The 19165-nt window shown below is 33.2% G+C and overlaps 1 protein-coding gene across 1 annotated transcript in view; it reads right to left on the reverse strand.

The window, feature by feature from the left end:
- Positions 1-6552: 6552 nt before the first annotated feature.
- The window catches only part of LOC134694451 (P-selectin-like), a 42534-nt gene continuing 29921 nt past the window's right edge, over positions 6553-19165 (reverse strand). Inside the window, exons 2-9 of the mRNA XM_063555462.1 lie at positions 12279-12452; positions 11606-11779; positions 10927-11100; positions 10182-10355; positions 9442-9612; positions 7872-7960; positions 7464-7578; positions 6553-6557 (exon numbers count right to left, since the gene is read on the reverse strand). Of these exons, the coding sequence (XP_063411532.1) occupies positions 6553-6557; positions 7464-7578; positions 7872-7960; positions 9442-9612; positions 10182-10355; positions 10927-11100; positions 11606-11779; positions 12279-12452 (1076 nt within the window). The remainder of the gene's footprint in view (positions 6558-7463; positions 7579-7871; positions 7961-9441; positions 9613-10181; positions 10356-10926; positions 11101-11605; positions 11780-12278; positions 12453-19165) is intronic.

The raw sequence follows: 19165 nt of genomic DNA on the forward strand, positions 1-19165 counted from the left end.
CCGTCCCATTATGGTATATAGTTATTCCACATAACTCTTCATACAGTTTGAATTCTAGGATGTTTTAACTTGGCTGTCTATTTGTACATATATCCAAGGTGTGCATGTGGTCACTCAGGGTTTTGATTTTTATTAATCATTTGCTCTTTTGGGAGATAGTTGAACTTGTCATTTTTGGAGTATATGCTTTTTGATTGAGTTAAGTCTGCTAATTGATATTTTATCGTATGTTTTTATATGTTGTGATGTTATGCTATTGTTTCAGAAAAAGGGAGAAGGTTTGGGCCCATTAAAACGTTTAATCCCGCTGCAAATATTTGCACCTGTCCTAAGTCAGGAATCTGATGTACAGTAGTTGTCGTTTGTTTATGTAATATATACGTGTTTCTCGTTTCTCGTTTTGTTTATATAGATTAGACCGTTGGTTTTCCCGTTTGAATGGTTTTACACTAGTAATTTTGGGGCCCTTTATAGCTTGTTGTTCGGTGTGAGCCAAAGCTCCGTGTTGAAGGCCGTACTTTAACCTATAATGGTTTAATTTTTAAATTGTTATTTGGATGGAGAGTTGTCTCATTGGCACTCACACCACATCTTCCTATATCTATTATATAAATAATGCATATCATTTGCGGATGGATAACTCCTCCCACAGTTTGCATGCTAGGAAGTCTTTTAGTTTTATGACTATTTAAACATATATACTTAAGATGTGCATGTGGAATAGTAGATAATAAAGACATACTATGTAGATGTGCATATCGACAGGAAATTATGATTCAGGTTATTTTCTAGGAGTTACGCCCCTTTGAACTTATTTGCCTCAATGTACTACTGCAACAGTTTGTCACCAACAACAGAATTTCCTGAAACCTTTTAGATTATAAGGACATACTATGTAGACGTGCATATCAACAGGAAATTACGATTTATGTTTTTTTCTTAAATTTTTTTAAGGTGTTTTGGTTTAAAATTAAATTTACATCTGCGGGGGCACAACAATATCCTTAAATAAAGTCTCATATTTACTTTCTTATAATACAGTTACCTTAGTATGGAGTGTGTGTGTGGGGGGGGGGGAGCATCACTTTGTCTAGATTAATTTTTAGATCATTTATAATATGTTTTGGAGTTAAGTGTGAAGTCCATTTTCACTGGACTAGTACACAATTTTATTTAGGGGTAAGCTGAACCCCGCCTTCGGGTGCTGAATTTTCTCACTGCGTTGAAGACCCGGTATTGGTGGCCTTCGGCTGTTTTATGTTCTTTGGTCAGATTGTTGGCTCTTTGACATTTGCCCCAGTTCCATTCCCAATTATATCAATCAGTCTGAGACAAACAAACGATGAAATAACATTATGTGATCTCATGATCATGTGTTTGATATTAATTATTTGCTTTGTATTTTCGTATTTTTCTGCTGAAACGCGTTGAATAAATATATTGGAGAGGTGTTTTATAATTTCTGAAAGGGTTTAAAGAATATATTGTTATTTTGGAGTAGATAAGAATTAAATGAACGTCTACTTGCAAACACTAAATGCATACATATATCAGAAATTAATTAAAAGAATGTATTTCAAACAAGAAGCTGTCACATTACTTTTTGCCAAACAAAATAGAAACATACACATAATCCATAGTTATTTTATTTATAGTAAGCAGACATCTTTGTTGGTTAGTTGTACAATATCATCCAATGGTAAAAGAGACTACACAAAAGGTACCAAATAAGCATCTGCTACTTGTATACAATCGGCTATTTGCATGTGACTGTAATACTGTTTTACCACGATTTGTCATACCTAGGCCTTTAAAATTTATAGCTTATTCAGAGTTATGTGTTTTTCTCGTTGTTGGAGGACGTACGGTGACCTATTATTCCTTAACTTCTACAACATTTTGTCTCCGAAAGGAAGTTGTCTCGTTGGCATTCATACTACATCTTCTTGTCTTTATATTTACTATTTAGCACCCTATCCCACATGATTATCGGATACCAAAATATATCCTACTGTCGGATTGCTTTCATTGATCTTTACAATTATTTCTATCTGAATTTTTTTTTCTGACAGCTAGGGTATTGTCAAATAATGTCACGAAAAAGTTGCTCTTTCAATTTAAAAAAAAGTATTGAAATCTCAGATACCTTGACTGATAGAATTACAATTTTGACGGACTGTGCAGTATGCCTTTACACTTACACAATTGAATATTTGTAATTGTCCCTCTGTATCTCCTTGTGCCGTAGGAACTACTATCGATCTCAGTTCTGTTAAATATAGTACGATCTACACCATCCGTAAAAAATATCTTAAATGTTAACTTGGCTTGCCATACTGGATGAAACGCGGACGTGAAAGAAAGCACTCTTCATCAACGCGTCAATGGAGATGTTATTTTGATTTAGCATGTGAAGAAGGTTGTACTAAATCAACAACATAACTGACAGGATTTTTAAAGAAATCGTTATGATCTGGATATGTGGAAAACCGGGGTAAAATCATGAAAATCACTGCCATGAATCGGATGCATTCTTGACCGGAAACAATTCAGATCACTGAAATTATTTCTGGATTTTTCTGAGTTTATAGAACAACCAAATGTTGCATGATATTTCAAATGAAATGCAAATTTTGTTTATTACAAAATGTACCCATAGCCATTTCATGGTAAACAGGGACAAACAAATTGGCCATGCCGCATATTCTCAGGGCATTACTTGACTTTTCACTGAAATTATTTTTCCATTTAAGAACATTTCATTGTGAACTTGAAACAACACTAATAGTGAATATGATTCCATAAAAAATATGAACATGTTATAAAATATTTATTCAATAATTATTGGTACCCAAAAACTGTTTAAAAGAAGAATGTTATGATGTAATGCAAACAGGGAAGTTATAGAGGCCCTGATTTACAATGCATTGTGGGAAACACTTGCTAACTACCCAAACTTAATCATATGATTAAATAGTTATCAAAAGTACCAGGATTATTATTTTATACGCCAGACGCGCGTTTCGTCTACATAAGACTCATCAGTGACGCTCAGATCGAAATAGTTAAAAAGCCAAATAAATACAAAGTTGAAGAGCATTGAGGATCCAAAATTCCAAAAAGTTGTGCCAAATACGGCTAAGGTAATCTACTCCTGGGGTAAGAAAATCCTTAGTTTTTCGAAAAAATCAATGTTTTGTAAACAGAAAATTTATAAAAATGACCATATAATTGATATTCATGTCAACACCGACGTGCTGACTACTGGGCTGGTGATACCCTCGGGGACGAAACGTCCACCAGCAGTGGCATCGACCCAGTGGTGTAAATAGTTATCAAAAGTACCAGGATTATTATTTTATACGCCAGACGCGCGTTTCGTCTACATAAGACTCATCAGTGACGCTCAGATCGAAATAGTTAAAAAGCCAAATAAATACAAAGTTGAAGAGCATTGAGGATCCAAAATTCCAAAAAGTTGTGCCAAATACGGCTAAGGTAATCTACTCCTGGGGTAAGAAAATCCTTAGTTTTTCGAAAAAATCAATGTTTTGTAAACAGAAAATTTATAAAAATGACCATATAATTGATATTCATAAAAATTAATCGCATGATTAGTTAATACAATGATTAAAATAAGTTGAACAACGAAATTTAATCATTGCATTTACTAATCATCCGATTAACTTTTAACGACTGATTAAAATTAATCATATGATTAGTTTAATCATAAGTTGAACAACAGACCCCTGGTATACCAGCTATTTTTCTGCTCATCATGTAAAGATTTTGAGAGGTTTTTTTAAACATATATAGTATTTAAACATGTTTAATAAAAACCTCCAAAAATAAAGGATATCTGCCCAGTTCACCCATAACTGCAATATTTGTTGCTTTTTTACTTACTTCAAGTATAAATTTACAAACACTTAAATGAGCCTTCTCTAACATGTTTGTGGGTCCCATGGGACAATGGTGTAACAGCACAACATAGGAACAATTACTTATTTCTGTATAATTGCCAGGTGATGAAATAGATCAGAAATTAAGATTATCTATGTCTCTTTTCTTTAGGGTCACTATTGTCAAATTTCTCTATACGTGTTAACATATTAATTTATCCCTGACAATTAAATTTAAGGTTCTGTCATTCTCAATAGAAGTTATTTTATAAATGACATCTAGAACTATGAAACAAGTCTCTCAATATTTATTAGAAATGCAAATAACATATCGTCCCCATATAGTTCATATCTGGCTTCCAAATTGACAAATAGCATGCTGTCCTCAGATAATGCATATGGCTCTCTCAAACTGACAGATATTATGTCAATCTACAAAAGGGAGAATAATAAAAAAAAAACTTTTTTTTTAAATATACAGAGATATGGTTGTTAAGCAATTACTTGCTTTTAATGGTGAAATACGTATGATATTTATTCTTCAATATAATACACCGTTTGTCTTAATATCAAATTAAAAAACTAAAATATAGCTATTATTATACGATTATCCTAAAAATGTTGAAAATAATAGATTATTATAACAATACTTATAATAATATTAATACTATATGTGTATAAAGATAGAGATGAATAAATAAATTGATCAATAAAGGATCGTTTCGATCCCGCTTGCATGTTTAACCCCACCTCACTCTGTATGTATGTGCATGTTCCATGTCAGGAGCCTGTAATTCAGTGGTACGTTTGTGTATGTGTCACATATTTGTTTTTCGTTTATTTGTTGTACATTTATTAGGAATTTAAGATTCTCTTTTGAATTGTTTTACATTTGACACTTCTGGGCCTGTTATAGCTAACTGTGCGGTATAAGATTCGCTTAATGTTGAAGACCATACAGTGACCTATAGTTGTTTATATATATCTGTTGGTCTCTTGTCGAGGGTTGTCTCATGGGGAATCAAACCACATCTTCTTTATATTTTGTGGTTAACATACTAAATTTAGGTGCAAAGAAAGTGCTAAAATATCTACCAACAGGGTAAAAAAGTAAAATCCTAAAAATACTCAACTCGGAGGAAATTTCAAATCCGGAAGTCCCTCATCAAATGGCGAAATCAAAAACTCTAACAAAAAAAACGAACAGATAACAACTGTCGTATTCCTGACTCGGTATATGCATTTTCTTATGTAGAAAAAAGTCAATTAAACTGGCTATAGCTAGCAAACCTCTCACTCACATGACAGTCGCACGAAATTCCACCATAAACAAACAAACACAACAGGTACAACTTTCAAAAATAATGGTAAATCAGTCAACATTGTCTAACTGTCCCATTATTAAAACAAACTAACACAAATGTCATACATACAAAGCAGACTAAGCGCAAATACAAAATTTCTATCCTGGTATCTTGAATGAGTTTTTTTACTCTGTGTGATTCCACCAAAACGTTAAAATCTTTCACCATTCGATACTTTACACAAACAAGTAAAATAACAATATATTGAACTCCGAGGAAAATGCAAAACGGAAAGTCCATAATCAAATGACAAAATCAAATGATAAAACAACATCAAACGAATGAACAGCAACTGTCATATTCCTGACTTGGTCAAACAATTGACATTTTTCTTATTTCCCTTTCCCCTTTTATTTTCTAAAGGAAATAGTTGTATTCTATGATTTCCATATTTAAATTTTCCTTTTCCAACCAAAATAAATGGGGTTCAATTCTACTTACCGAATTTCACAAACGTAATATGAATATGTATCACAAGGTTCGTCACCCCACTTGTAAGAATAGAACGGATTTATCTTAACACAGTGTGCGTCTTGCTTATTTTGCATATCTTTATTATCTGGTTGCCGTGGACCCCAGGCACTGTAGTTAAGTGGTTTGCCAGACAACCATTTAAATGACCTTTCAGCGTTAGTGTCTGTTAGGCCAATCCAAAATAATGCTTAAAATAGTGATATAAAAATAATAAGTAAGATTGAGATGCAAAATAAAAAAGGACTGAAAATTAGAATTTCAAACTGCATGAATTTCTTTAAAAAACACAATAACAAAAGAATGTCATCAAGAATATAGCATGTGTTATGAATGTAAAGATAGAATTATCTATCATCAGCCTAGTAGTAAGTACTTCAGGGTTGAAATGAATATCAATTATATGGTCATTTTTATAAATTTCCTGTTACAAAACTTTTAATTGTTCGAAAAACACAGGATTTCCTTATCCCAGGAATAGATTACCTTAGCTGTATTCGGCACAACTTTTTCGAATTTCGGATCCTCATTTATCTTCAACTTTGTACTTGTTTGGCGTTATAACGATTTTGATCTGAACGTCACTGATGATTCGAATGTAGACAAAACGAGCGTCTGACGTATAAAATTATAATCCTGGTACCTTTGATAACTATTTACACCACTGGGTCGATGTCACTGCTGGTGGACGTTTCGTTCCCGAGGGTATCACCAGCCCAGTAGTCAGCACTTCGGTGTTGACATGAATATCAATTATATGGTCATTTTTATAAATTTCCTGTTACAAAGATTTTTTTTAAAAACTAAGGATTTTTTTATCCTAGGAATAGATAACCATTAACTGTATTTGTCACATCTTTTTTGAAATTTGGCGTCCTCAATGCCCGTCAACTTTGTTCTTGTTTGGCTATATAACTATTTTGATCTCAGCGCCACTGATGAGTTTTATGCAGACAAAACGCGCGTCTGACGTATTTAATTATAATTCTGGTACCTTTTATAACTTTGTACACCATACATAAGGAGATATAGAATGATTGCAATGAGACAACTATCTACAAAGGTTTACATGAAGTTGATGTTAGCAATTATAGGCAACCGTATGGAACTTCAACAATGAGCATGATGAGAGTAGGTAGAGTAGGTAATAAAGTGTTCCGACATGAAAAACATGAAACAAATCAATTGCATGATACAAATCAATGCCCTAGTTTATAACAAAACAATTTACGAAAATCACATATAACTACCACTGAACTATAAGGTCCTAATTTGGAACAGGCACGTATAGAATATTACGGAGTTAAACACGTTTAAAGCCGCTAATTCTTCTTATAACATTGTATTACCTTGGGGAGTAATTGGTTTTTTTTTCTGTGCTAGTGTATGCCAGTGACAACTAAAATCCTGTTGGACAGTTTATTTTCACGTATATGTTACTTTGTCAAAAAAGCATACCAAATAAACTGTGTAGTGACATGCAAAGAGTTTATCCAACAAATGATCTATCGTTGTGAGCCATTAATCCATTTCATATTGTTCGAATATACAAATGCGCGCACGATCGGCGCCCATATAACCATATATAATAATAGTCTTAGTTTTTTTTCAAATATGTATAGAACGTTATATTGCAAAAATCGGTTGATTTCTCAGTTATCTGTGGAACCTTATTAATTGATCGGAAATAAATCGAGAAATTTGAAACAATTGCTAATTTTCCTACCAAAAAATATTTGCGTTATGTGTTTCTGCATCAATGCAACAACATCTACTAAAAAAGCGTTTTCGTCACCAGTTTCAACAGAAGTCAAATGTCCACCAAGGACATTGCAGTTAGCCTACAAGAATGAAAATCAGTTAAAAGATTCATCAAACATACCATGTTCATCATTGTTTAAAAAGGACGAGCATATGTCCAAAAAGACTCGTTAATGAATCGAAAATTAGGTACGAAACTAAAGTGAATTTCGGGATCAAACATTCAGTTAGGTCTTGACATGTACCGCTAAAGTAATTATTTCATTACTGTTATGCCAGAAAGACAGTACTATACATATACCTCTGATAAAGAGTTAAAAAAACAGTTATAACTTAGAAAAAAACTTGTATATCAAAATATTATATTCCTTACCTCAGAATTAGACCAAGTTGCCTGGTTACATTTGAATATGTACTTTGAACCACGAAAGAAGGCTACCGTCTCAGGACATAATATTTTTGCTAAAATTATCAAAACAGTATTAAATGTTTCAATAAACTTTTTCTGTTAACTGTCATCCATTACAGTGTTTAAGTTGTTCGAGTTGAAAGTTTATTTTCTTCTGTCATATATGTATTTTCCAAAGAAAATAAACTGATTGATTTTAATTGGGACAAGCAGACACATTCTGTCGCTTATTACAGTTTATATTATTTGCATTATACACCATACTAGATGTAAAGCAAACAAATGTCAACATGGACACAAATCATTAACAAATCTAAAATAGCCATTGGTTTTACTTATAATATGTTAACTTGTGCATCTCGACAGCTGTATATAGTGTCATTACAAATAAAAAATAAAAATAGCCCCTCACCATTTTCTTTTTTTGAAATTTTTATCAAATGTTATCGGATGGTAACAATTCATTTGTGTCTTACTTTGTGCAGTTACAGTAGTATTTGTAATCGGTTTAGATAATGATATATAAGGTGTATATCTAGATTAATTAATTAGTTTGATTTCACATTCTAAATGAGCCGAAGGGCGTATTGAAACCTGAACGCATTAGAAAGGAATATCCCACTTTCGTGTGGTCGGTAAAATAGGATGCTTAACTTTGAAAATCTTTATATTTTTTGTATTTCTTCACGGTATATAAGTCAGATAAGGAATATTTAAATGTTTATATTGTCGTAGAACACAACTCGGGGTGTCAGAATTGCCCACAGAAGGAACTCCCTAAGTTTGGTTTTTCATTTGATCAATCCTAACACCCCTCGGTGTGTTCTACGACAAGAAAAACCTTAAAATAAAGCATATCAGAATGATCCTTTGTAGGTTTCGTGTTAGCGTTTCTTTTATTTTGACAGTGATGCCAGGATTCATTAACGTTAGTTAGATAGTATTTGCTGCTCTTGATATTGTGTTGGCTATTTTAGATACGATGACAACATTAAGTTAAAAAAGTGTTTTGGAATATTATAGTTGTTATATAATAGTTCGTTTCTATATATGTTGCATGGTGGTTTGTTTTTGTTACATTTCAGTGTTCTGTTATTAATTTGTATTCGGCTCATAGTTGATGTGTTCCCTCCATTTTAGTTTGTAATTAGGATTTGTTTTCTATGAACCGATTTATCGACTTTTGAACAACGAAATAGTACTGATACCTTTATGTGTATTGACCATTGTCAACGTGCAAATATACCATCTCATCCTGATTATTTGCAAACAGTATTACCTGCAGATTGGTAAGTTTTTTTTTTACCTTTATTCGATGTAATCATCGGCAACGTGTCTCTATTCTTGTTTTAGTGATCATCCTATTCCACTCAAGAAGAGTATCTCTTCACTTAAGTCAAAATATGATATGTTATGATAATAAGTATAAGATTAAATTACATTTGCCTTATGTGTTGTTAAGATAGTTAAACATTGTAACATTATCGTTATATATATAACGAACAATCAAGGAAAAAGAGGTTAGTGTTCTTACTACATTGTGGAATATTCTCATTCCAGCCTGATGTTGTGCACGTTATAGATTTTCTTCCAACCAGGAAAAATCCTCTGTTACAGATAAAATTTGCCGTTGAGCCAACATTTCTTGCCGATACAATGACAGCACCATTTGTTAGACTGTTGGTTGGAATATCTTCACACTGAACTACAAGAATATCTGCAGTTTTCAAGTTATTACCAAAAAACAAAAGAACATACAATACTAATATATATATGTTTTGGAATTTAGTGTGAAGTTCATTTTAATTGAACTACTACACGTTTTGAAAAACAACCTATGGGTGTGTAAATTTCTCCATTGTTGGCCGTCGTCTGTTTTTTGCGGTTTTATGAGGTTGTTGTCTCTTTGACACATTCCCCATTTCTGTTTCCATTCTCAATATTAATGATATATAAATACTGTTTAGTTCCTTTTTAGCAAATGTTAAAGAAAAATCTACAAGAGAAATATGCGCGCTACGTCTGTTGTTTGAAGACTAGTATTGTAAGATTTTAAAATGCTCTATGATTTGAAATCCGAAGATGTATAAGTACCGAAACCGATAAAGAGCTAAATGTCAAAATTACATAAAATAAATAGCCAAATTCATCTAACAACAACATAATAATTGCGTAATGTGTTGTTGAGATAGTTTAACCTTGTAATACTATTGTGTGTTTGTTACATTAATATCCAACAATCAAATGGAAACACAGGTAAGTTTTTGTACTTACAGCGACATTGTGGAATATTCCCATTCCAGCCTGATGTTGTGCACGTAATAGATTTTCTTCCAACCACGGAAAGTCCTGCGTCACAGGTAAAATTTGCCGTTGAGCCAACATTTCTTTCCACTACAATGACAGTCCCATTTGTTAGACTGTTGGTTGGAATATCGTCACACTGAACTAAAAGAATATCTGCAGTTTTCAAGTTATTACCAAAAAAAAAAGAACAAACAATACTCGTATATATGTTTTGGAATTTAGTGTGACGTTCAATTTAATTGAACTACTACACGTTTCGTTAGACAACATCTGGGTGTGTAAATTTCTCCATTGTTGGCCGTCGTCTGTTTTTTTGTGGTTTTATGAGGTTGTTGTCTCTTTGACACATTCCCCATTTCTGTTTTCATTCTCAATTTTAATGATATATAAATACTGTTTAGTTCCTTTTTAACAAATGTTCAAAGAAAAATCTACGAGACACACGTGCTCTACGTCTGTTGTTAGAGGACTAGTATTGTAAGATTTTAAAATGCTCTATAATTTGAAATCTAAAGATGTATAAGTACCGAAACCGTTAAAGAGCTATATCAAAAATACATAAAATAAATAGCCAAATTCATCTAACAATAACATAACAATTGACAATTGTATAATGTGTTGTTGATATAGTTTAACCTTGTAATACTATTGTTTGTTTGTTACATTAATATCCGACAATCCAATGGAAACACAGGTAAGTTTTTGTACTTACAGCGACATTGTGGTATATTCCCATTCCATCCTGAGGATGTACATGTTATAATTTCATTTCCAACAAGTGAATGTCCTGCGTCACATGTAAAATTTGCCGTTGAGCCAATAGTTCTTTCCGTTACAGTGACAGCACCATTTGGTAGATTGTTGGATGGAATATCTTCACACTGAACTACAAGAATATCTACAGTTTACAATTTATTACCAACAGACAAAAGAAAAAATAATACAACTAAACTGTTTATATAGTTTATATAAAAAAGAAGATGTGGTATGATTGCTAATGAGACATCTATCCACAAGAGACCATAATGACACAGAAATTAACAACTATAGGTCACTGCGTACGGCCTTCAACAATGCACAAAGTGCATATCACAAAGTCAGCTATAAAAGGCTCCAAAAGGACAATGTAAATCAATTCAAACGAGTAAACTAACGGCCTTATTTACATAAAAAAAAATGAACGAAAACCAAATATGTAACACATAAACAAACGACAAACACTGAACTAAATAGTTATCAAAGGTACCAGGATTATAATTTAGTACGCCAGACGCGCGTTTCGTCTAAATAAGATTGATCGGTGACGCTCATACAAAATAGATATAATGCCAAACAAGTAAAATGTTTAAGAGCATTGAAAATTCAAAGTTTAAAAAAGTGTTTGTACTTACAGCGACATTGTGGTATATTCCCATTCCATCCTGAGGATGTACAGGTTATAGTTTCGTTTCCAACAAGTGAATGTCCAGCGTCACATATAAAAATTGCCGTTGAGCCAATAGTTCTTTCCATTACAGTGACAGCACCATTTGTGAAATTGTTGGATGGAATATCTTCACACTGAACTACAAGAATATCTGCAGTTTACGAGCTTTTACCACAAACAAAAGAACAAATAATACAACTAAACTGTTTATATAGTTTATATAAAAATAAGATGTGGTATGATTGCCAATGACACAACTCTCCAAAAGAGACCAAAATGACACAGAAATTAACAACTATAGGTCACCATACGGCCTTAAACAATGAGCAAAGCGCATACCGCAAAGTCAGCTATAAAAGACCCCAAAATGACAATGTAAAACAATTCAAACGAGAAAACTAACGACCTTATTTACATAAAAAAATGAACGAAAACCAAATATGTAACTCATAAACAAACGACAACCACTAAACTAAATAGTTATCAAAAGGACCAGGATTATAATTGAGTACGCCAGACGCACGTTTCGTCTAAATAAGATTCATCAGTGACGCTCATACAAAATAGATATAATGCCAAACAAGTACAAAGTTTAAGAGCATTGAAAATTCATAGTTTAAAAAAGTGTTTGTACTTACAGCGACATTGTGGTATATTCTCATTCCATCCCGAGGATGTACATGTTATAGTTTTGTTTCCAACAAGTAAATGTCCTGCGTCACATGTAAAATTTGCCGTAGATCCAATAGTTCTTTCCATTACAGTGACAGCACCATTTGTGAGATTGTTGGATGGAATATCTTCACACTGAACTACAAGAATATCTGCAGTTTACAAGCTATTACCAACAAACAGAAGAACAAATAATACAACTCAACTGTTTATATAGTTTATATAAAAATAAGATGTGGTATGATTGCCAATGAGACAACTTTCCACAAGAAAAAACTATAGGTCACCGCGTAAGGCCTTTAACAATGTGCAAATCGCATACCGCATAGTCAGCTATAAAAGGCCATAAAATGACAATGTAAAACAATTCAAACAAGAAAAATAGCGGCCTTATTTACATTAATAAAATGAACCAAAACCAAATATGTAACACATAAACAAACGACAACCACTGAATTAAACGCTCCTGACTTGGGATCCGGACAAGCACACACATACATAATATGGCGGGGCTAAATATGTCAGCCTGTTCCCAACCCTCCACCTAACCTGGGACAGTGGTATAACAGTACAACATAAGAATGAACTATAAAAATCAGTTGAAAAATGCTTAACTCATCAGGTGGATTAGTTATTTTTTTTAACAAATGTTTAGAGACAAATCCACGAGAGACAATCAGCGCTACGTTTGTTGTTTGAAGACTGTAGTTGTAAGATTTTAACTTGTATCGCTCAATGATCTGTTATAGTGGAAAACTAATGTATTACTATTCTGAAACACTAAGATAAGGACAAATATTTTATTTGATTTGAATTAAAAATTTATTTGTTAATTTCCCGAAAGTTTTTTTTATCGTAACTTTTGTTTTCGATCAATTGGCCAAAAGATAAAGCATAAAAGAATGCTCTTTCAGAGTTTTGTAGGCTTCTTGTTAGAAATTGCTTTCATTTTGTCAGTGATGCTAGGATTCATTTAACGTTGAATAGATTGAATATCTTCACATTGAACTAAATACACTGAACTTCTCAAGATATTATAAAATATTTCTCAAGGTTATGAAATAAAATTGAGACTGGAATGTGTTAAAGAGATAACAACATGACCAAAGAGCAGACAACATCCAGAGACTACCAATGTATTTCGATTACAGCCAGATAATCAATTCCGCAGCCGGAGGCGTGCTTCAGCGGGACCCTTAACTTTACTAGTGCAGTGATAATTCACGTCATACTTAACACCGAACTACATAAATAAATTAAGTTAAAAACATATATACGAGACTAACAAAGACCAGAATAGCCTGACTTTGGACAGGCGCAAACATGCAGCGGTGTTTAACATGTTCTGTGAAATCTCAACCGTGTACTCATTCATCCAGCCAATGAAGAACAGCAAACACACAACAATACGCGCATTAACATTCAGTTAAAAAGAAGTTCGAGTTCGATAGTCCAGAAAAGTGAACAAAAGAAACTAAGAAAAATGACAGCTGTCACTGGCATGTACGCTTAAGACCTCAATTCAACTGATTTAAAGATTTTTCTTCATCAAATGAATATCCAGCATAATCCCTCCCGTTAGAAGTTTAGTTTCATACAATTATACAATTTATTAGAAAATTGTAATCTGTATTACAAGTTTAATTCAATTCTTAGACAGGGTATATAAAATCTAAGCCGGGAATGTCTCAACATATACCTTCTCTGCGATCTGAATAATAAATATAGTTTCTTACGTATTAAACACACCAACAGTCAGGGGAATTAAAGGTTATTAAACACACCATATATAATATATATATATACAACTCGTCTAAACATCAACCCAACAATGTTAGATCTGTAAATTTGCTTTCGCAAATTTTTCGTTCTTCCCTCGCCGGGATTCGAACCCATGCTACTGTGATATCGTTACACCAAATCACCTGCACTGCAGCCGTCCCGCTAGACCACACGACCACCTGGGCTCTCAAAAAAGAGCTTTCGCTGGCCGTGTGTTACCTTTCCTCGTCAGTTTGAATCTAGCGGCGTACTACAGTACATGATATATAAGGCATGGAGATGTTATTGTTACAGATCAGCTAAATTATCTATAGTAAAGGATCCTACAAATTAATGTAATAAACAGTCACAGAAAATAATTATATTTATAAGTACGTCTGAGTCAGTGACAACTCTACAACAGATGTATCCATCGGATCGCCATCAATGATGGTGATACATGGCTGTGTACATAATGTATATACAACTCGTCTAAACATCAACCTAACAATGTTAGAACTGTAAATTTGCTTTAGCAAATTTTTGGTTCTTCCCTCGCCGGGATTCGAACCCATGCTACTGTGATATCGTGACACCAAATCGCCTGCACTGCAGCCGTCCCGCTAGACCACACGACCACCTGGGCTCTCAAAAAAGAGCTTTCGCTGTTAAGAGCTTTCATCTTTGTTAAATCAATTCACTCGATGAAACATTGAAGTTAAATATTCTTCTGCTCATTATTGTAGCTAAGGTAGCTAAGTCACTATATAAATATTCTAGCTAATATCTACGTGATATACTGCAAAAAAATGTTAGTTTACGACGACTTGAATGATAGTATACTTACACACGCAACACGGTTTCCTTCGACAACAGCTGCCGTTATTAATCCATCCAGAACCAAAACTACTTTCACAATTGGAATCTTTTGTTTTAGCGCATCTTCCATGTGAGGCCGCACATTGACGAGTTAACTCTTAAAAATTAAAATATTATATTTTAAAATGACTGTACATTATGCGATGTTTACATTTCCAACAGTAAACTATGTATAAAGTAAAATCACAAAAATACTGAACTCAGAGGAAAATCAATTTGGAAAGTCGTCCATAATCACATGGCAAAATCAAAAAACAAAACGCATCAAAAACGAACGGACAAGAACTGTTATATTCCTGACTTGGTACAGGCATTTTCAAATGTAGAAAATGTATTATGAAAAGATAAAAGGTAAATAGAGGATAAACACAATTGTTTCCAAAACTGATTCTGAAATTACAATTTATTTTTTGCAGTCAAAAGAAATGAAAAAAATAATTATTATTTCAGGCAAATTCGATAGTGTTAATGCATTATATTTTTTAGATCAAAATGATATAATTCGATTTAAAGGGCTTGACCGTTAAATCGCGTTATCAGAGGAAGGCAAGACTTGCGACAGTTCGTGCACAGGTCAATGTAACGCGCATGTCTTAATTCTATTACACGGCATGTCAATTTTAACAGCTATAGCACTCCTCGCAATATTCTGAATGCACAGTCTGCTAGGAAGTAACTGAATATATCTAAGGTAAGATTTTTGAGTTTTTTGTACGCATATTTAATGTAAACAATATTCTGAATGCGCGGTCTGCACGGAAGTAACTGAATATATCTAAGGTCAGATTTTTGAGTTTATTGTACGCATATTTAATGTACATAATTATCTTATTAATTTTTCAATTTCAACAGATTATTGATTGATTAATTAAAATCGGTCACATTCAATTTGATAATTTATACATTAGTGTAAAGCAATGATTTATATATAGTATACAAATCCTTGACTAAAGTTATTATAATACGAGCGAATTTATTTTAATTTATGTTGGATTGTATAATAAATGTTTGATTCACATAGTTTTTAATTCCAGTTACATTAATATTTGTGTATCTTTATCGAGGTATTACATGTACATAATGAAAACTAGATTCCAGGTTTTTCTATTCAATTTACATTTTGTTATGCAGATTATAATGGTGCTGTTCCATTATCAGGTATGTTAACTATTATTTAATAATGGGGTTGCCTTGTGAGACATTTACACAATCAAATGCAATTAATTATGGTACCATTTATTGTTCTTTAGCGTGTTTAGGACAGTAGTAAATCGTAAATTATATTTCAAAGTTGAGCCTCCGTTAAAAGAAATTAGTTGATAAAATTGTTGATATGGCAGCTACAGTGATGTCTTTATAACCGATTGATTTTTCGGTCAGCAAAATTGCGTCGCATATATACAGAGACATATAATATATCGTCATATATAATACAATATGTCTCTAAAATATATATCAATATTTTTTCAAATAATATTCATTCGTATTTCGTAGTAATGTCTTTATAACCGATTGTTTTTTCGGTTATCCAAATTGCATTGCACACATTTTGATATTTATTTAGTGTATAAAAAGTATATTATTTAATTATATTTGAAATGACATTTATTAGAAGGTGTATGATGCCTGAGTAGAAAAGGCGTTGTAAAAAAGGTGTTATAATTGGGGTAAAGAAAACTGCTTTAGCCACCTGTGATGTCAAAATAGCTACGCATCTGAAACAGAAACTGAAAATTTGTTATGCAGGATTATTTCATTCATCAGCAGGACCATCTATTTGTATGTCAGTCGAGATAAGTGGCAGTATGCCTTATCTTAATACATCAATAAAACAGGTACATCTTTTATTCTTTAATTTTAATGTAGCTAATTCAGTACATGACATTTTTAGCTTTAACAATGATTTGAGTAGTAACATCTCGAGCATAATAAGGAAAACGATTCTAAATGGCGAATACTATATTGATCCGGATTGCTTTTACTATGAAAGACCATACAACGAATAAGAATAAGATTGATTTATTTATAATTGGTTTCTTATCTATATATCTCATCCTGATTAGAAAACATTTAAAAAAAAAGAGGGACGAAAGATACAAAAGGGACAGTCAAACTCATAAATCTAAAACAAACTGACAACGCCATGGCTAAAAATGAAAAAGACAACAGAAAAACAATAGTACACATGACACAACATAGAAAACCAAAGAATACACAACAGGAACTCCACCAAAAACTAGGGGTGATCTCAGGTGCTCCGGAAGGGTAAGCAGATCCTGCTCCACATGTGGCATCCGTCGTGTTGCTTATGTAATTACAAATCCGGTAAATAGTCTAATCGGTAGGTCACATTGATTTATTTTATAATCACACTGAAGGTATAGTCCCGCAAGTAATATTCAAAGCATGTTTAGTATGTGTACATATCGTGAAGGATTTTTTACAATTATTCTAATTATATCATTCTCACCACAAGTATACCTAAATTTGATTTATTTTCATCTGTCATCTATATAAAAGAGAGAAGCATTTCACTAATTTCAGAAACTAGTTCTGCACTATATATATATGGTTGGAATCCCGGCGAGGGAAGAACCAAAAATTTGCGAAAGCAAATTTACAGATCTAACATTGTTGGGTTGATGTTTAGACGAGTTGTATATATATATATATATATAAAATGACTGAATAAATAGTCAACGATCAATCTTACAGGGCGATGGATCATGTAATATGATTCTGTACACTACAAAATATAATATATAACAAGTCAAAAAGGGTACAACATCACCATAAAATAACTATAAAATATACAAATATTGGACATAGATAAGGGGTTTGCGCGCGCTAACAATAACAGCCGCAATGACCTCTTACAGTACAAACAGAAGAGGCGCAGCAAAATAGTCCCGTTTGTTCTTACATACAACCCAGCCTTTAATAACCTTTCACGTTTGATCCGTGCCAATTGGCAAACTATTGCCAAACACCCTAAATTATCCAAGATCTTTCCCAATCCTCCTGTCTTAGCTTTTCGGAGACCAGCAAGTCTGAAAGACTTATTTGTTAGAGCTGACGTTTCCTCAAATAAAAGCTGTTCAACTGCAGGATGGTGCAAGTCATGTGGTAACAGACGTTGCCTGACTTGTCAACAAATACTGAATACTCAAACATTCACTTGCCACTCGACTGGGTCTGTGTACACTATATATTGCAATGTAACTTGCAAAACCCAGAATGTTGTATACCTCCTTCAGTGTCGATGTGGCATGCAGTATGTTGGCGAGACAGAGCAGCCATTTAACAGACGCATGAATGGTCATCGAAGTGACTACACTTGCAAGCCCGACCTACCCGTAAGTCGTCATTTGAGATCACCTGGACACACACAAGCTGATCTCAAAAACCTTACCATCACGATCATAGACCACAACGAGTGTTGGTCGAAGGTCGACAGAGTCGCTCGGGAAAGATTTTGGATAAGAAAGTTACGGACAGTCTCCCCAGAGGGCATAAATGAAAAAACATAGAACGAGTCCCTCATTTTCCTGTGACCACCTGTTTCAAACAACGCCGGATTTTGTACTGGCTTTACAGTTTTAAATTTACCGTTATATATCATGTACTGTAGTACGCCGCTAGATTAAAACTGACGTGGAAAGGTAACACATGCCCACCAAAAGCTCTTTTTAAGAGAGCCCAGGTGGTCGTCTATATACAACTCGTCTAAACATCAACCCAACAATGTTAGATCTGTAAATTTGCTTTCGCAAATTTTTGGTTCTTCCCTCGCCGGGATTCGAACCCATGCTACTGTGATATCGTGACACCAAATCGCCTGCACTGCAGCCGTCCCGCTAGACATATATATATATAAACCCATAAAAAAGTGTACACAACAACTCCAAATACAAAAAAAAAAGGTAACTATAAATGTAATTATTTATAAATATTTCGGATAACAGATATCCTTCATCCGTATATATGATTGTGATGTTGAATAAATCAATTATCAGTCTACTTAGATTAAGCTGTTACAATCTTGAAATTTATACAATAAAAAAGTCAAACCGAACATCAGGTAAGACGCTTGCACAATTCTAAAAATTTGTTAAACACGACATAGGTTATATGACTAATTACATCAGATAGTTCAAATATATGCTTTAAAGAAAAATAATGATGTGCGATATGAACTAGCACAATTCTAAAG

Source organism: Mytilus trossulus, chromosome 13 (assembly GCF_036588685.1).
Source record: "Mytilus trossulus isolate FHL-02 chromosome 13, PNRI_Mtr1.1.1.hap1, whole genome shotgun sequence".
In the NCBI taxonomy this organism is placed as follows: domain Eukaryota; kingdom Metazoa; phylum Mollusca; class Bivalvia; order Mytilida; family Mytilidae; genus Mytilus; species Mytilus trossulus.